The sequence below is a fragment of the Candoia aspera genome, chromosome 1, assembly GCF_035149785.1.
Source record: "Candoia aspera isolate rCanAsp1 chromosome 1, rCanAsp1.hap2, whole genome shotgun sequence".
In the NCBI taxonomy this organism is placed as follows: domain Eukaryota; kingdom Metazoa; phylum Chordata; class Lepidosauria; order Squamata; family Boidae; genus Candoia; species Candoia aspera.
In genome coordinates this window covers 170,451,008-170,469,919 of record NC_086153.1, presented here as the reverse complement: position 1 = coordinate 170,469,919, position 18,912 = coordinate 170,451,008, and the positions used below count along the sequence as shown (strand labels likewise).

The 18,912-nt window shown below is 38.2% G+C and overlaps 1 protein-coding gene across 1 annotated transcript in view; it reads left to right on the top strand.

Moving 5' to 3' along the window:
* Positions 1 to 18,912, top strand: part of SPAG16 (sperm associated antigen 16) — a 298,090-nt gene that overhangs the window by 19,693 nt on the left and 259,485 nt on the right. The window contains exons 6-9 of the mRNA XM_063317912.1: positions 6,059 to 6,196; positions 8,818 to 8,925; positions 14,042 to 14,159; positions 16,951 to 17,020. Coding sequence (XP_063173982.1) covers positions 6,059 to 6,196; positions 8,818 to 8,925; positions 14,042 to 14,159; positions 16,951 to 17,020 — 434 coding nt within the window. The remainder of the gene's footprint in view (positions 1 to 6,058; positions 6,197 to 8,817; positions 8,926 to 14,041; positions 14,160 to 16,950; positions 17,021 to 18,912) is intronic.

Here is an 18,912-nt window from a genome sequence, read left to right as displayed (position 1 = left end):
TAACAAACAACAGTAAATGTCACCTTTGTGATGAAAAGGATGAAACAATTGACCATTTGATCAGTGACTGCAGCAAAATTTCACAAACTATAAGCGGCGTCATGACTGAGTTGCCAAAATTATTCATTGGAAACTGCCAGAATTTGGATTTGAATGTAGCAAGAACCAGTGGGTCCATCAAGTTGACAAGGAACTTAGCAGGCTATGATCTTATGGGACTTTAAGATCCAAACAGACAGGCATCTTGTTCATAACATGCCTGATACAACAGTTATTGAAAAGAAGGTAGTCTGGTTCATTGATGTTGGTATACCGGGTGATGCTAGGATTGAGGAAAAGCAGTTGGAAAAAATTACAAAATACCGGGACTTGCAGATTGAAGTTGAACACCTATTATGGAAAAAGAAATCTGTTGTTATACCAATAGTGATTGGAGCCCTTGGAGCACTACCTAAAGGACTCCCTGATATCTGGAAATACTGAATTTATTGGACCTGAACACCTTAATTTTATCTCTGATAAACCACTCTGCTTGGATCTGCCTTTATTCTAGGCACTACCTTATTCTTAGCTCCTTGATTAGGACTTGAACTATTAAGTTTCCACCAGTCTTAGACTGAATCTAACTGTAGGTTACCCACACACAATAATAATAATAATAATAGAATGTAAATCACTCATTTAGAGAAGATATTCTAAATGTGTCACAATACAATAAGATATGTTCTTCTCCATCTCCTCTTCTGTTCCCATGGCAAGAATCGTCCAGAAATCACCATCACATAAAGATCGAGGGTGGGACCTTTCACTCCCAATCAACACCAACTGGTACCGACCCTGCAGAAAGGTCTAGTGGTTAAGGCAATGGGCTAGAAACCAGGAGCCTGAAAGTTCTAGTCCCACCTTAGGCATGAAAGCCAGTTGGGTGACTTTGGGCCAGTGTCTCTCTCTCAGCCCAACTCACCTCACAGGGTTGTTGTTGTGGGGAAAAGAGGAGGAGGAAGGAGTATTAGGTATGTTCGCCGCCTTGAGTTATTTATAAAAATAATAAAGGCGGAATAGAAAATAAATAAATAAATAAATATTAAACCAGCACAATCCTGTGGTGCCCACTCCCAGCCATGGAGCTGATCCAGAAGGACACCATGGTTGATGGTATTGAAGGCCGTCAACTATAGTTGTACTATAAACTATACTTATAGTTCGTACTATAAGCTACAGTTGTAGTTTGCTTCTGGAGTGGGTGTGCAACTTATGCTGGGCACAGGGTATGGACAACATACAGTATGTTTGCTGTTCAGCAAGTCATTGAGCAATATATAAATATGAAGTAGTTTATTGTTTAAAGAAAGTGTGTTATAAATAGGGTTGGATTATGGAATGTTCTGTGTAAATATGGTGGCTTAATGTGATAAGAGCAGTATACGATGAAAGTAAAGCATACTGTATATGAGAATAAATTGCATGCTAGTGAATCGTTCAATACTGAACAGGGAGTAAGACAAGGAGGTATGACGTTCCCTTGGTTGTTTAATGAAGTTATGGCTAAATGTGTAACAAATACTTAGAGTAACATTAGAGGTATGTTACATGGGGTTTAGAATATATGTGTACTTTAATATGCGGATGATACCGTTGTTTGAAAACTCATTAACTGCCCATTCCTATGTGGACATGAGAGTTGAGTATGTCAGGAGAAATATTAAAGTAAGTTGAAATTAGTGGGAAAGTGTCATGGTGGAACCTTTGCAAGGTGTTTTAAATCAAAGTTTCCACACTGTCATGAATTGCTACTGCTGTGAAGGAAGGGAGGGGGTTGGTGCTGAAGGAAAAACCTGCACATGAACCGGCCGGCATTCCTCAGCAAGCTGGTAAGAGATGTGAGGGAGAGAAAAAACCGTCAAAGTCACACTTTTGTGCTTGCTGAAGACGGCTGAACAGATGCATAAGGGGGGCCAAATGGGGAGAAGTGAAAGTTACAGAAAAATGCTGTTTGTGTGCTCTGGGGTGGAGGGGGGAAGCCTTAAGCTGCTGAGCTGTGCACCAAAAGTTAATCATGACTTCATTTTGGAACTGGATGCTGATTCTCACTGAATAAACTTAATTCATATCCTGCATGGCTTGTGATTAAGTTGTATTTAGGAGAATTCCGAACTGGGTTCATCATGGGGCAATTAAGAAGGATGTGTGGTAAAGCAAGAAAGAGGGACAAGAATGAATGGCTGCTGAATGAAAGTGGATCTAATACAAAGTGAGTGGCCTGTATGAAAGAAGTACAATAAGTACAATGTTTACTTTCTAAACAGCATTAAGTTTTTCAAAAAGAATATATGTCCATTAAGACTTGCCCACAGAAAGAAAAGTAATGGCATCTACAAAATGCAAAATCGTTATGGTGTGATAGTTATTTATTTTATCTGTTTGTCTTTCTTTTCTGTGTTTACCTTGAAAGAGTGTATAGGTATATTTAATAAATGCTTTTATTTACTCTTTTTTGTCCTTAACTGAAAAAGTATGCAAGTACATAGGTGTGCATATTTTATAAATGCCTTTAAAGTGTTAATCATTAATGTAAATCAAATTACAGTTATTAATTTTCTTTCTATACAAGTATCTTTCATTTGGTAATACACAGCGAGCTGATCCATGCTGTGATGAAACACTAATGGGATGCAAAAATAATTAATCCTGTGAAAATTGATTCATTTACATGTATAAGAACCCAGATTAAATGGCCCTTTCACATATGAAAACCTGCTGAAGAATTAATATTTAATTAAATTAGGCAGGGAGATGAATATGCTTATAAGCGTGGTTTGAACATAGCTTTTTCATTATCTATTTAGATATTTAAAATTAAGGTTTTTTCCTTTCAGTATAATGTTTTAAATATTGCAAAGAAAATATTGTAATTATTTCTGAGAGCGTGCAGCGAGTGGCTTGTTCCCCACCCCATCCCCCATCTCCAGAAGTAGCTTTGAGGGTTTGCTACCAGATGTGGGGCAGGAAAGGGTCTCCCCCTCTTTTTGCAGGGCCCTCGGCAAACGCCTAATTTGCCTACCGTATAATGTGCCGCTGCCTTGACCATTTTTTGACGTTGCCTTTGGTGGCAAGTCTGACACAGTGCTTTGGAGGATCAAATCTTAAGGAATCGTTGTATTGGTTTTTTTTTTTTAAGTTTTTGAACAGAATGGAGGGAAGTTATTACATTGAATCCATGTGAAAATGTAAAACCTACCTAGTTTCACTGAAATAGGTCCAAGAAATTTGGAGAGTTATGATTTCATTTAGAATACCTTTGATTTTGTTCTTTGACTGAATTAAATGTTTGCAGGCATGATTCTTTGTGGATAAGCTAAGCCATATTTCAGAAAAATGGGAGCTTTTAATGCAAAGTTGTGCTCTTACTATCTTGGACAGTTAAAGATTGACATCTAAAAAAAGATTGATACCTATTGTTGTAGTGATATCTGCAGTTTTCCTTAACTATTGCTTGCTCCTTGAATAAAAAGAAGAAAAAAACAGACAGTGGTTAAAAACAGTCAAGGCAAAAACTTGCCAAACTACAGAGAATAGATACAGGAGTTTGGAGCTAGACATTTTTAAATTCTTAAAAAAAAAAAGTGGTGGGGATAGCTAACTGCTATGACTTGTACTGATGGCAAAAGTCTCCCCCAGACACACAGTGAATAGGGATCCCATGAGAAACCATTCCAGAAGAGAAGTAAAAATGTAGTTTAAAACTAGCCTCTGCTTTCTTCTGTGCAGTGTTACATAGCCAAACACAGTGCTGTACGGAGTACCACCAGAAAAATGGAAAGATCTGTAGTGTTCTCAGGGAAGAATGGGAAAAGAAAAATCTTTGTCAATGCTATTCAGACATAGAAAACATACTACTTTTGAAGGATCAGCTCCAGTTTTTTTTCCTGATAGCTTTGATTGCCATAATACAATCAACCTCACTGAATAGTCACCAAGATCACATTGTTGATAAGAGAAGCTTCAACTCTTCTGAATTACTGCATTTTTGAGGGAATCATCTCATCTTGACGGCTCTATTTCGTTATCATTAATTTCCCTGTTTCATAGATGGTTGTGGCAGTGCTTAATAAATACCATCACCTTCAGTTTTAATAATCAATTTTCAGGTTTTCCTGATTGCGGTATGCCTAGCAAGTCCATAACAGAAGCAGGCTTTGAATCTGGGGCTCCTTTATTTGCAACTCATTCAGCAACTACACCATACCTTTGCCGAGATAAAATTTTGCAACAGACCAGAAGAACTTTGCTGCAGAATAGCTTTCCTTTACGAAAAAGACATGTCCCAAACTTAGATAGTTTTGATCATAACATGATTTTCTTTTAATTTCCAAATGTTTAACTTTTTTTTCCTTTACTGTTTGTTTTAACAGATTATTCTTATATATTTCTGAGATGATTTTTGAGGAGTTACACATTTTGAGGAGTTACACATTAGTAAAAAAGTGACTTAGAAATATTGCCCATGCATTGGGCTTCTTGCTAGGTCAAAAAGTGAAGTGTCTACTTAGAAATTGAGTAAAATTGAAATAGTGTTACCTTTGTTTAAAAGATGCATTAATTTTTGCTTGAAAAGCGTGCTTGCTTTTACTGCAATAAATGTGTCTATTTGCACATTATTATTTCTGAATTTGTACTCTACCTGTAGTCCTTTATAAAAGCTTAGATCAGGGGGAAATAAACTTTGCCCCAAATGTCTTGTATGTGTTATCCACATGCTTGTGAATTTTCATCGTCTTATAAATAATAATTTGTTGAGCTGTGATATTGTGAAGGTGTTATGCACTATAGTGGTTTTGCATTACTTAGTGTTGATTTCATGTCTTAAGTTTTTGATTCATGGACCAGTTAGTGAAATAGCAAGCTATACTCTCATGTTCAAGGACAAATTTCAGCTCAGCATAAAATTCTAGTTCCATTAAAAATAGATTATAAAGTGCTTAAATTGCAGTAGTTTGCATCATGACTTTATTTTTTGATTACATTTTTCACACATAGTTAAGTAAATGGGAATAGGCAATCAGCTCCTGAAGCAGTGTTAATCAACATACTTCCTCCTAGACTAGTTCATTGGTATATCTTCCATGTTTCTAAAATCAGCTTTTAGATGTGAATTGTATAGATTCATGATAGTTCCAGATCTCTTCATCTCTACTAAGAATGTTTTCATTACTAAGATTCCAAAATTTGTATTTGATGAGCTGTTTCAAAATATGATTAAGCAGCCTTTGCACATGTTAAAAAAGGAGATTTGCATCCTTCCCCATATTCTTTATATTATAATTTACTATTTAATTCATTTTAGTTTTGCTGCTTTTGCAAAGTCTAGTCCCAAATTAATGTTAAGCTTATGTTCTTTCTTAAGAACACTAAGAACTAGTTTGCTGAATAAGATCAAGAATTACTTAATCTAATATATTTTACAGGGTTTTCCAAAACTGTAGTGCACATTCCTGATTATTCCCATTAGTTAGTGATCCATCAGCATATCAAAACTATCTTCTGCCCTATCTGCTTTATTCAAACTGTATCCTCTTTCTAGAGTTCAGTAAAATTACTACCTTGGCAAATGTCTGTGTCCACAGGAGGATGTGGATCAATAAATATATATTCCAAAAATATGTATTGCTTGATCTTTATTTCCAATAAAATTAGGTCTGTTTTTTTTTCTTTTAGAAACGCTACAGTACTGCATTCTGAAGATATTTGATTGATACCTCCCGCCCATGTTCTTTCCCTCCCCTTGACCTCTCAAAAATAATTAGAGATAATAGTAGTTTCCCAGTATTCACTGTATGAAGCAAGTTGCATTAACCCATGGGGTTTCTATTTTAGCGGGTAATTCTATTTAGTCATGAGGAATGTAGCATTGTAGTGGCTTCTATTTAAAGTAACCCACAGTCAAGAAGAAGAGTTGGTGTTGTGCTATGGATAAAGATTCCTGCTCATGGTATTTGTAATCCTCATAATGAGGAAGAGTGAAAAAAAAAAAGACTAAAGTTCATTTGCTTAATTTCAGGTATGAATTGATGCAGAGGGGTATGCTCGAACCTAAAGATGTTGGATTTGTTCCAGATGCCTATACCTGTAATCAACAGTTGGAGAGGGAAAACAGAGATTTGAAGAAAGAAATGGAGAGCTATAAATTTGCAGCCAAGTATGTTTTCACTGTTGTTACTGTGTTACCTTTTTTTATAGATTTGGATCAAGAGAAAGATTCATGACACCAGATTTTAGAAGGTGAGCAGTTTTGAATGGCACTTTTGATGTCTGCAAGTCCAGTAAAGGGTGGGTCAAGTACCTGTTAATTCAGCAAGACCCAAGTTTGTTTATTTCTGCAATTTATATGCTGCTCAATGAAAAAAAGGCTATGAATGGCTTATAATAATACAAAAGTAAACTAGAGAGAACCCCAAACCCCCAAAACAGTAATTGCCTATTGCAGGGAAAGGACCTTCTGGAACATCCAAGTCTCTTAGCAGCTTTCTTGAATGCCAGAAGGGTTGGTGCTGACCTGACCTCAGATGGAGCACTATTCTAAGGCTGAGAGGCTACTACCGAAAAGGCAGGCCCTCCTGGTTCCTGACAGTGACAGTCCCTCAAGGATGAGCCTCAAAGAATATCTTCCCTACTAGATCTTATTGGTTGACTAGAAATCACCAGGAGAGGTTCTTGCTGGGCCCCAGTCTGAACAGTTTTATAACCTATGCAGGATTATAATATGGGAGAGGCTTATAACATCAGCACCCTTACATGACTTTTGTTTATAAACTGGAATTTTTACCCACCCTAATTTGGTTTTCTGTTGGTCAGCTAATATTCCTAAACATTTCAGTCCATTCCTCCAAGTCAGCCTATCCAGATGAGGTTCCAGATGCAGCTTTGGCACTCTCACCTGTCACATAATCATGAAACCAGATGGCTGTCTCTCATTTATTTTTTATTTTTATTAATTAAGTAGAAAAACGGTAGAAAAAACAAAAACAAAGAACGAAGGGCATACATATACATACATAAAATTGCAGTCCCTCAGTCATCTATGTTATTGACCTTTTGTTTTTGTTGTTGTTAATTTATGTTACTGTTGCATAAGCTTTGCACTGAGATGAAGATTGAAGTGAAAAATCGAAGGATGAGATTTGATATAGTGATTGCAATAAAAAATAAAAAAAATTATAAGAAAAAAGCATTCAAATAGACCCTGCCTCTTTTATTGTTTTTCTTCTCTTTTTCTTTACCGCTAACTGCTCCTTACATATTTTATATTATGTTTTAAACACCTACAATTATTGCTCATTTCTATTTAACTCATTTTAATTATTTTTTAAAACAGTTTCTCTTTTTCTTCAAAAATCATATTCTAAATGTCTTAGCTTGCCTTGTGTCATAATATGTTGTATATAAGGGAACAATTTCTGCTTGAATTTGGTTAGAGTTTGTAATGAATATATAGTCAATTTTTATATTACTGCATATTCTTCAATGTTGGCCTCCCAATCTTATATTGTCAGGAAGGTTTCTCTTTTCCAATGTTGTGCTAGATTGATTCTTTCTGCTGTCAGCATCTATCTCAGTAAATTGTGATGTTTTTCATTAGTACTGTCTAGGACATATCGTACAAAAATATTTGTGGTTTCAATTCAAATTCTGTTTTCAGAATTTTCTAGATGTTTTCTAGATGTTTTGGTGTATTTTTTCCAGTACTTTGCAACTTTTTGCATGATCACCACAAATGATAAAATGTCCTTTCTTCATTATGGCATTTACAACATTTATTGTTGTATGGTTTGTCCATCTGGCAGTTGTTGACAGAATTATATGTACAATCTATAGAACATTTTGTAGCAATTTTCCTTCACATTGTGGTTTGGTGTAAAATTTATTGTTTCCACAATTTTTGCCATTGTTCTGCTGTTATTACTTCTTTGAAGTTTTGCATCCATTTTATCATGCAATTTTTGATTTGTTCTATCTCCATACCGCATTTCAGTAACAATTTATTGATATGTCCTAATAAATTATCTTGATTCTATATAAGTGTTTAAATTTTGTCATCTTTCTCAAGGTCCCTCCTTCTTTGAAGTTGCTTTTATTTTTCCAGTTATTTACAAATACATGAAAGATTCCTATTTTCACTGAGCAATTCTTGTTACGTCTTTAGCCTGTTTTTAAATCCAAATGCATCATATTGGCATAGGTGATCAGATATTTCTTACGTCCTTGAAATAAAAAGCATTTGTATAATATGCTTTATATAATATAAAATACTGAGCTGGTAGAAAGATTGTGATGTGGATCTCAAATTGTGAGCTCAGGAAGATGGAAACAGCAGACCTTTGTTGTCCCTTGGTTTCTTTGTTATGTGCTGCTGTTGTAAAACACACAGAGTTCACATGAGGGAGGCAAAAGCAAGAGCAAGGGCAATCAAGATCATTTAATGGGCAGTTCAGTCCCTTCACAAATTTTGTTGACAGTGATAAAAGGAAAATGCAAAGGCTAGCAGCAAAATTCATGCAAAATTAGCTGAGAATATGCCGTACATCTAGTTGTTCCCACCATTATACTGTTGACAAAAACAAAGGAGGGATGCAAATAACAGGGTCAAATAAAACCAGGACAGGCAATAGGATTAGATTAAGTGCCAAACTTGCTTCTTTTATTGGAGAATCTCTCTACATCTCTGAAACAGGATGACTAGTCCCATGATAGATGCCTTACTTGCATGAAGAGTAGGAGTTTATTGGGAAATCATAATTTCATTTTTTTGCTTCCACGCAGCAAAGCTAAAGATGCACTGCTAAAAATGCAGAGAGAGCGTGACTTCCATCGAATGCATCATAAAAGAGTAGTCCAGGAGAAGAACAGGCTCATTAATGACATTAAAAGGTAAGTGAATACAAAGAGTATCCCCAATCTATTTGATATTTTGAAGAGCTAGTATTGTATTTTACTATTACCACATAAGTTGCAGCTGTTCCTTTTTGTATATAGTTCTCGTGACTGATGCAGTTTATATAATAGAGCAATATGGAATACTCCTACACTTCAAGGCCATTCTCTTGCTGAGGTATACCTGGCAATATTTCATCTATACTGGTCAACAGATGAGAGATTAAAGCTTTCCACGATGAAGGAAGCTCTTGATGATGCTGAATCTCATTCAGTACCTGGATATTAATGATTAATGATTTAATCAAAATTTCTGGAAATGTTGTGTAGTATATTGCTGAGATGCCATCATGTCCTGGAACTTTGTTCTGTTTCAGGTTTTTTTTTTTTAAATTGCCTCTTTAGTTTAATCTTCCAGCATGGGTTTATTAAAAAATTCCTTTTGTTGATCTGTCAACTTTATAAGTAGTATTGTATTTAAATGCTCTTCAGTCTTTTCTAGATCAGATGTGGTTCACTCTAATACTTAAAAGTATATAACAAATTGCTTCATCATGTAATTTGTTGTAGAAAAATGTCTGGTTCCATCCCAATAAAGGTAATAGTTATTTTGTCTTGCTTCTTTTGCAGTTGGAAAGCCAGCAATTTATCTTACTGCCTTTTTCAAAATATTTCTGTTTGACAAAATTCAACTTCTCATGGGTCTCATTTACTTCTATTAAATCTAGTTGATTATAAATTTCTTTAATCTTTTGTTTTAAATGGGTAATGATTGTTTCTTAATTCTCATTGCTTCAGTTCATTCATAGCATGTCTTTCTGCTTTTGCATAGCTTTCTTTCTATTTGAAGCTAGAGAGATATACAACCTTTCATACATGCTTTGCTAGAGTGCTGTACTGTAGATAAAAAAACATTAGATGTTAAATTGATTTGGAAGCTCATTAATTCTTGAATTTGTTAAGTTCCCGCCTCTTTAGTCTGGAAGTTTCTTTGTTTGATCTTACAATTATTGGGATATGTAGCACTGCTACTTCCACATCTAGTTAACAATGTTTAAAATAGTGTTCTGCATATATTTAATTACTGTTTGTAGTACTGTATATACTGTTTATCATCTGTATGTAGATGATATTTATTGTTGGCTAAGAACCCAAATGATTTGTATCAAATATTAGATAGGTTGTATGGCTATGAAAAGTAATGTATCAAAGACCAAGGTAGTTGTGTGGGATATGGAAAATAGAGTAGTATATGGTTTATTGTGTTTTTTAAAGGTGTCATTCTTTGGGAGGAAGAATAATACATACAGAAATAAAGCCAAATAAATAGATGAATAGATATGCTGAAGTAGGAATTTTTGATATACTGGACATAAAAACTGTCTTGTACCATTGTGCTTTTAATATTATATGTTTCATTATGCTCTCATTTTAAAGCTACTCTCAGATTTTAATGTATCTTGTTCCTCCATTAGTTTTATGCTCTGATTTATGATTTTTGTGGTATATCACTGAAGATGCTTATAAATGCAGGATATATAATTAAGTGCTGAGTTTTCCATTTAGCATGATAGAACATTTCACATTTAAATTCTTTTACTAACATTTGAGAAATTGAAATTGATCTGCTTCATTTGTAATTTACAGACTGTTAATTCACATGCCATTTTGCATTTGTTTATTTAAACAAATAAACGGTGGTCATCCGAGACACTTGGGAGGCATCCAGGGGCGCTGCTCCTCAGATTGCCAGGTGCGAGACCCTGTTTGTTAAGTTGGGCTCTAGGGATCAGCTGGGACTGTTGCTATTGTACCAGCCTCCCTGCTGCATAGCAACCGCCCTGCCTGAGCTCCTTGACTCCGTAGCTGGGTTGGCAGTGGAGTTCCCCAGGCTTATGGTCTTGGGGGATTTCAACCTGCCTTCCTTGGGGGCGGGGGTGGAGGTAGCTCGGGGGTTCATGGTTACCATGACAGCCATGGGCCTGTCCCGCATAATGGTGGTCATTCGCCTGACCTGGTTTTTCTGTCGGAGCAGTGGCAGAGTGTTCTGAAATTGGGGAGATCTTGGTTTCCCCCCTGTCATGGTCAGATCACTGCCTGGTGAGCCTCCAGTTCTCTGGTGCCATGGAGTCTGGGCCTATTAGATAGGCCCGCCCCAGGCGACTGATGGACCCAATTGGGTTTCAGAGGGAGCTTGGGGTTGTTCCAGGAAGTCTGCTGCATGGTCCAACTGAGGCCTTGGTGGCCACGTGAAATGAGGGAGTGGCCAGGGCCTTGGATCAGATCGTGCCTGAGCGGCCTCTCAATGCCCATGGCTCCCGCAGCTCCCCGTGGTTTACGGAGGAGCTGAGGAGGCTTAAGAGGGCTAAGAGACACCTGGACTGCCGCTGGCAGAAGACGGGGAGCGAAGATGACCGAACATGAGCTAGAGCCACTATTAGAGCCTACCTCGTGGTGGTAAGGGCGGTGAAACATGGTTATTTCTCCTCCCTTATTGCATTTGCAGATAGCCGTCCGGCGGCCCTATTTTGGGTGACTCGGTCCCTTCTTGGAGGGAGGAATACCGAGCTTCACCTGCAGGGTCGCTGTGAGGAATATGCTGTGCATCTAGTGGATAAAGTTGCTCACATTTGCTCTACATAGGACTCCAGCTTTAAGGCAGGGCCAGTGGAAGATACAGGGGCAAAGTCTGGCATGGTTATCTGGGGGAAGTTTGATCCGGTTGCACCTGAGGAAGTGGACAGGGCCCTCACAGCTACTAGTTTGGCCACTTCTTTATTAGATCCGTGCCCTTCCTGGTTGGTCAAGGCTGCCCGGGAGGAGGCACGTGATTGGGTCTGGGTGGTGGTTAATTCCTCTTTGAGAGAGGGGGTGCTCCTGCCAGCTCTTAAGGAGGCGGTGGTGCATCCTCTCCTCAAGGGGCCATCACTTGACCCAACCATCCTGGACAGTTTTCATCCAGTCTCCAACCTCTCCTTTTTGGGGAAGGTTGTAGAGAGAGTGGTTGCGTGGCAGCTGCAGAGGACCCTGGATGAAGTGGATTATCTAGACCCTTTTCAGTCAGGGTTCAGGCCGGGTTATGGGACTGAGACGGCATTGATTGCACTCTTAGATGACCTCTGGTGGGAGCGGAATGGGGGCAGTGCGACCATCCTTGCTCTTCTTGACCTGTCAGTGGCCTTCAATACCATCGATCATGGTATCCTTCTGGACTGGCTTCAGGAGTTGGGGGTGGGTGGCACAGTGTTGTGCTGGTTCTCCTCCTTCCTCCGGGGTTGGTTCCAGTCGGTGTTGATAGGGGGGGAAAGATCCAGCTCACGTCCCCTACTCTGTGGGGTGCCTCAGGGCTCAGTTCTCTGCCCTCTCCTATTTAACGTGTACATGAGACTGTTGGGGGAGGTGAGCCAACGGTTTGGGGTAAGATACCACCAATATGCTGATGATACTCAGCTTTATATCTCTATCCCAGACCGCCTGAGTGATGCCGTGGATGTCCTGACCCGGTGCCTGGAGTCTGTAAGGGCCTGGATGGGCTGCAATGGGCTTTGACTCAACCCAAGCAAGACTGAGTGGCTTTGGGTTTGTGGGCCTCCCGGTGCTAAGGTTTTTCCGCCTTTGGTCTTTGATGGGGTTGCACTGCCCCAGACAGACCCGGTGCCCAATCTGGGGGTCCTCATAGACTCACGGCTCCTGCTTGAGCAGGTGGCAGCCGTGGCTAGGAGGGCCTTTGCACACCTTTGGGTTGTGCGCCAGCTGTGCCCATTCCTAGACCAAGAGTCTTTGCTCACAGTCACTCATGCCCTCGTGACCTCCTGTCTGGACTACTGTAATGTGCTGTACATGGGGCTGCCCTTGAAGAGCATTCGGAAGCTTCAACTGGTGCAGAATGCAGCTGCACAGATAGTAAATGGTGTTGGGTACTCGACGCATGTAACACCACTGCTTTGGGAGCTGCATTGGTTGCCGGTGTGCTTCCAGGTGCAATTCAAGGTGCTGGTTGTCACCTTTAAAGCCCTTCATGGCTTGGGGCCAGGTTACCTAAGGGACTGCCTTCTCCCAGTTGTTTCTGCCCGTCCAATTCGATCTAGTAGGTTGGGTATGCTGCGAATCCCGTCAGCCAGGGAGTGTCGGTTGGTGGGAACTAAAAGGCCTTTTCAGCCGTAGTGCCTGCCCTCTGGAACATCCTCCCTCCAGAAATTAGGATGTCCCCGACCCTGCTGGCCTTTCGTAAGGCCGTGAAGACCTGGCTTTGTGCTTGGGCCTGCGGCCTTGAGCGTGTGGATGGTCCCGTCTCTTGGCTGTATTAACATTCATGCATTGCTCGCTTGGCAGCCATGTATATTTATTTTGCATTTATTTTATATTTTAACTGTTTTAATTGTAATTGTTTTAATTGTTTTATAGTTTTATTGTTGTAAGCCGTCCAGAGTCACTCACTGAGATGGGCGGCTATAGAAATCAAACAAACAAATAAAATATATATTGCCCTTCATTCTGCTGATTTTGAAGGCAGAATAAAATAAAGGATGAAATCATAAAATAAAACAAGCTAATATTATTGAATAAATAAAATATTTTTCACCAGATATAAAAAAAAAATGGTTCTCTAGTCATTAGGTGAATCACTGTTAGGATGGATATTCCACAACTGGAGATTGACACTGTTAAGAATGCTGTTTTCTTTATTATTAAATAGTATACTTCTAATAGAGTAGCCTGTTAAAGTAGGGTTCAGCAGAACAATTGAGAGCAAAACAATATTTAACAATTTAGTGGGCTGCCAAGACCAGAGTTATATTATGGAAAAATATAAGTGCTGTCATCCTTACTCTTCCCCTGATTACTTATGGCAGTGGCAAAATGGGGGGATTTGGGGATAATGTGGACCGTTATGACTGCCATAATATTTATCTGCAAAAAGGGCCAATGTATTAATTCCTTTCATGTAACATGATTAGGTAAAGTATTAGGGAAAAATTAAGTAATAATGATTCTGCAGCTGAAAAAAAATTACCTTGCAATGGAGTTAAATGCTAAATAATTTTTATTAAATAATTTTTATTTTCTCTTATTTGGTAAGCAGCCTATAAACAGTTTCTTGTCTGTACTGTAGGCTAAAGACACATTATGCATCATATGAGCCTATGTTAAGACAGCTGAATGAAAAGTATGAGATTCTACTAAGAGAGAAGATGCTTACAAGTTTGGAACGAGACAGAGCTGTCGGGCAGGTAAGGCTTACAGCACTTTTAACCTACATTTTTATGGAGACCATTTTAAGTGTTATAATACATTATTGAATTTAATGTCTTAGTTTTATTCTGTGCCATTCCCCAGAATTCAAGGCCTGTCAAAGATACAATCCAAAGTTAAACAATGCCCACCAAAGAGTGTTAATTTTTTTACTGAGTGTGGCGCCAAGAAGACAGAATCTTCTTTCTTTTAAACAATGGGGTTGCCTTTTTTTTTTAGGAAAGTGTGCCTTGTGGAAAGGAAAGGAACACAAGTCTAAACAGACTAGTGGCCCTTAGTTTACAATTGTAGCCTCCCAGGCCATTATTTCATAGTGTGAAGTGGCATTTTGTATTTTGACATTTTAAAGCAGAATTCTCATTAAAGGTAACATTAATAACTACTAAGTCCTTTCTTGGGTAGAAAAAACACACCATTTTTTCATGCCTCAGTCCCTAGCATCACAACATCCATAGCAATCATCCTGTACTATTGTAGATTTTGTGTGTGTGTGTGGGTACAATATCTGAAAACACACGGCAATCCACAATTGCATGTAAGTCAAATATTGTGTCCGATTGCTTCACCAAAGTCATACTATGAGTAATATTTCCATGTTTGATGCATACCTCTCATTCAGATCCATAAATCCAGATAAAAGCTGCTGCTAATTATCATTCTTTTCACTGAGGTTCCTGTCTTGGGAAGTTTCGATAGAGTGAATGAAGAATTCTCATTTAAAGTATTTTGAAACTAATTACGTTCAATCTGTTGTAATTTGTAATTAAATATATGCAGAACATTATTTTAAACAGAGAAGCAGAATTCACTGTTTAAATTCACTGTTTAAACAGAGAAGCAGAATTCACTGTTCTCCATTATAATATAAGTGGCATCATTTTGAGATATAATGTGAAGGAAGGATTGAGGGCATTAATTGTTAATGGTTTTCCTACTAACAGATTAAGGTGCTATTGTATCTAATCATTTTGGCCGGGTGCAGAGGTTGAATTCAACTGCCCCCTTTTCGAATGTTAAGTATTGCACCTGGGGGGAGGAACCTGCCCGGACTTGTTTCAGTTCCTCTTTCCCTTGTCTGCCGGCATGTAGCAAGCCAGGTAGCTCTCAATGAGAGCTAAGTCCTTTAAATATGTTTTGCTTTTGGTTTGCTTTCTGTAAATAAATTATTTTTATAGAAATGCCTGGTGTGTGTGACTTCTCTGATCTCTCCTGGGCTAAAGGCTTTCCCAGCAATCTGCCAACATTAATATGGTAATGCAGAATCATAAAGCTGGAAGTGACCATTTACTCTATCAAGGCCAAAGCCCTATTCAGTACAGAAATCCAATAAAAGCATCCTAGACAAATGGCTATCTAGCCTCTTCTTCAACAGATCTAACGAATGGGAGCCCCTCACCTCACTGAGTAACTGTTCTTACTGTTTCTAACATTCAGTCAGATTCTCTCGTCTTATAATTTAAACTGACTGTTCCATGTCCTGCTCTCTGGAATGGGAATGAACAGGTATTTCTGGTATTTGAAGAGTTGCTGATGGTTTACATCGTCTCTTTGCATCTATGAGCCTATCTGACTGCTAGGACAAACTATCATGCTAACTTATGGTAATTATTTCATTTTTTCCAGCGTGTTTACAGATAGATCTCTTTATGATCTGCTCTAGAATCTTCTCAATACGTTAATACCTTCTCAATACCTGAGAAGATTCTAGAGTAGATCATAAAATGATCTACCTGCAAACACCCAAATTACAGACTGATCAGTCTCTTGTTTGCTGGATCTTCCTTTTCTCCCATGTTGATGGTAGAGATGGCATTTGCTTCTATTCAGTCATGTAGCTCCTTAGTAATTCTCCAGTTTTTTCAGAGAGTTTTCTCATAAGGGCTCAATCACACCATCAGCTAGTTCTTTCAGTATCCTAGGATGCAGTTCGTCTGGTCCTGGAGATTTAACCTTATAACTCTTTTCAAGTCCTGAAAAGATACCACACAGAAGATAAAAATCTGTTCTTTATAATCTGAAAATTAGGATATACAGTAGAATGAATAAACAAAGCAGATTTGACTAAAGGTTAGAAAAAGCTTCCTAACATTCAGGGTAGTTTGACAATGAAGCCAGTTACAGATGGAGCTGAAGAGCTCCTGTTTGCTGAATATCCAACAGAAGCTGGACAGCCATCAGTTGTTATTGCTTTAAATTGGATTCCTGAATTGATCAAGGGGTTGGACTTGATGGCTAAATGGCTCCTTCAAACTCCACAATTCTGTAATTGTTTTTCCAATGCTGAACAGCGTGTGATCCTTTGCCATTGAGACCAAGAAAACAGAGACAATTTCTGTTCAATAAAGACAGGTCTCCAAGGTGCTCAGACCCATGAGCAAGGCAGAGTGGAAACAATGATAGGTTCCATTATGGCTTTTTGATTCCAGGAAGTTTCCCATAAATGGCCACTATGATGGTATCCTAGGGTTCCTGTTCAAGATGCAAGTTTGAGTGACAAATTCTTTTTGCATGAAGGATGATGAGGGGAGAGAGAAATTGCTTCCATTGCCTTCTTTCTATGCAAAGTTGCGCTGAAAGAGATAATTTTTAACCCTGATTGATTTTCTGAACAAGGAGTTAAGATATTATATATAATCTGATATAATACAGTACTCTCAGATTATTAACTATGTTGAAATATTTTATACTTAATGTCTTACGTATTGTTTCTGATTTCCTAAATGGAAGAAATGAAAGGTTCTTGATATTTTTTTTTCTTTCATTGTTCAGATTACTGGCTTGCAAGCTACTTTACAAAGCTTAGAATCTGGAAACAACATTCCCATTCCTGTGATGAGAGGTAAATATTTTGCGATGAACAAAAAGTGAAAGCTTAAGAGAAAATGTTTGCATCTCATAGTATTATGCATATTTCTAGAAATTTAAAATTTCTCTACATATTAAATTTAGATACTATTTAAATAATCTTCAATGTACAGAGACTCAAATGGTCCAAAACTAATGCAACAACACGTTTATTACAGCCCTAAGGCCAGATACAATAAAATTATATAATAGCAACAATCTTACATTTATATATATATATAAAGTAAAGGTAAAGGTTTCCCTTGATGTAAAGTCCAGTCGTGTCCGACTCTAGGGGGCGGTGCTCATCTCCGTTTCTAAGCCTTAGAGCCGGCGTTGTCATAGACACTTCCGGGTCATGTGGCCAGCATGACTCACGGAACGCCGTTACCTTCCCGCCGAAGCGGTACCAATTAATCTACTCACATTTGCATGTTTTTGAACTGCTAGGTTGGCAGGAGCTGGGACTAGCAACGGGAGCTCACCCCGCCGCGCGGTTTCGAACCGCCGACCTTCCGATCGACAGCTCAGCGGTTTAACCCACAGCGCCACCGCGTCCCACTATATATATATATATATATATATATATATATATTATATATATATAACAAAAAAAATAACAATTAGTATAATATGATCTAAAATTAAGAATGAAAATACTAAAATAAATTGAAATAAAATTCTATGTTAAGAAATTCTAAATCTAAGTGATGGTGTGGCGTATTGTGCAGATGGTAGCACAGAACTGGGCAAACTGGGAGGATATTTTCAGGTCCTTGTGCAAGAGAAGTAGCTTTAAATAGAAATCACACTACCTGCCTGGAAATTTATTTAATAATGGATATATAAGGATCTGTCTAGAGTCCTTAGGGGACAGTATAACAACATATGGCTTAGGGTTTCTACTGAGCCATCACCACATGGACATAACCGAAGGTGCATGGGAATACCCTTAAAACATCCAAAAAGAACTGCTGAGGGCAGTGCATCCAGCTTGGCTAAAGTGAAAGCTTTACGAAATTTCAAAATTGTGATGGATGATAAATAAGAAGCTGGAACGAACCCTTCTGGAAGAAAATGACAGATATTGGGGTGTAACACTTAAATTTGCTTGGAGATCTATATCCCAGATTCGCTGTTTCAGGGTGGTTCTAGCATTATCAAATAGTAATAAGCACAGACTTTCCATAGAGAAGCCCAGCAATTTTATTTTTAAGGCTTTGTTTTAGCTGCAATGACTTAAAATGATCTCTAAATACTAATGGGGCTGAACCTATAGGAAATAGAATTAACTTTAGCCAGAAGGTAAGAGGAAGGAACCATGCTCTGGCATCCAACAAAACTATACCTATTTCTACCCATAGAATGGCATTTTTGATACTTTTTGGTACCATCAATATGGCTCTAATAAAATTATTCTGAATGGTTTCAATTATATTAAGCTTTGCAAAGGAGCAGATTTGAGAGCCATAGAGAAGCTGAGGGACTACCCTAGCTTGCAAGACCTTGCACGCTGAATATAATGGGCTCCTTTTGTATGGTAGAATCTTGTAATAGCTGATGAGGTACACTGTGCAACACTTGCCTGGCAAAGAAAATGGGCGTTCCAGGATAAGGAAGCATGGAACTGCACTCCGAGGTATTTATAGGTGCGCACTTGTTCAATTGGAGTCCCATTTATTTGCCATTTGTGAATCTTACGATGGTGTCAGGCAAAAACTAAGACTTTAGATTTCTCATAATTTATTGAAAGTTTTTGAACTGTGCAGAATACAGTTAGTGCCCTAAGTGCTTTTCTCATTCCCACTTGTTAAGTAGACATAATGACTACATTATGCTGTTTTATACTAAGTTATGCATGTGTTTATGTATTTACATATTTAACTT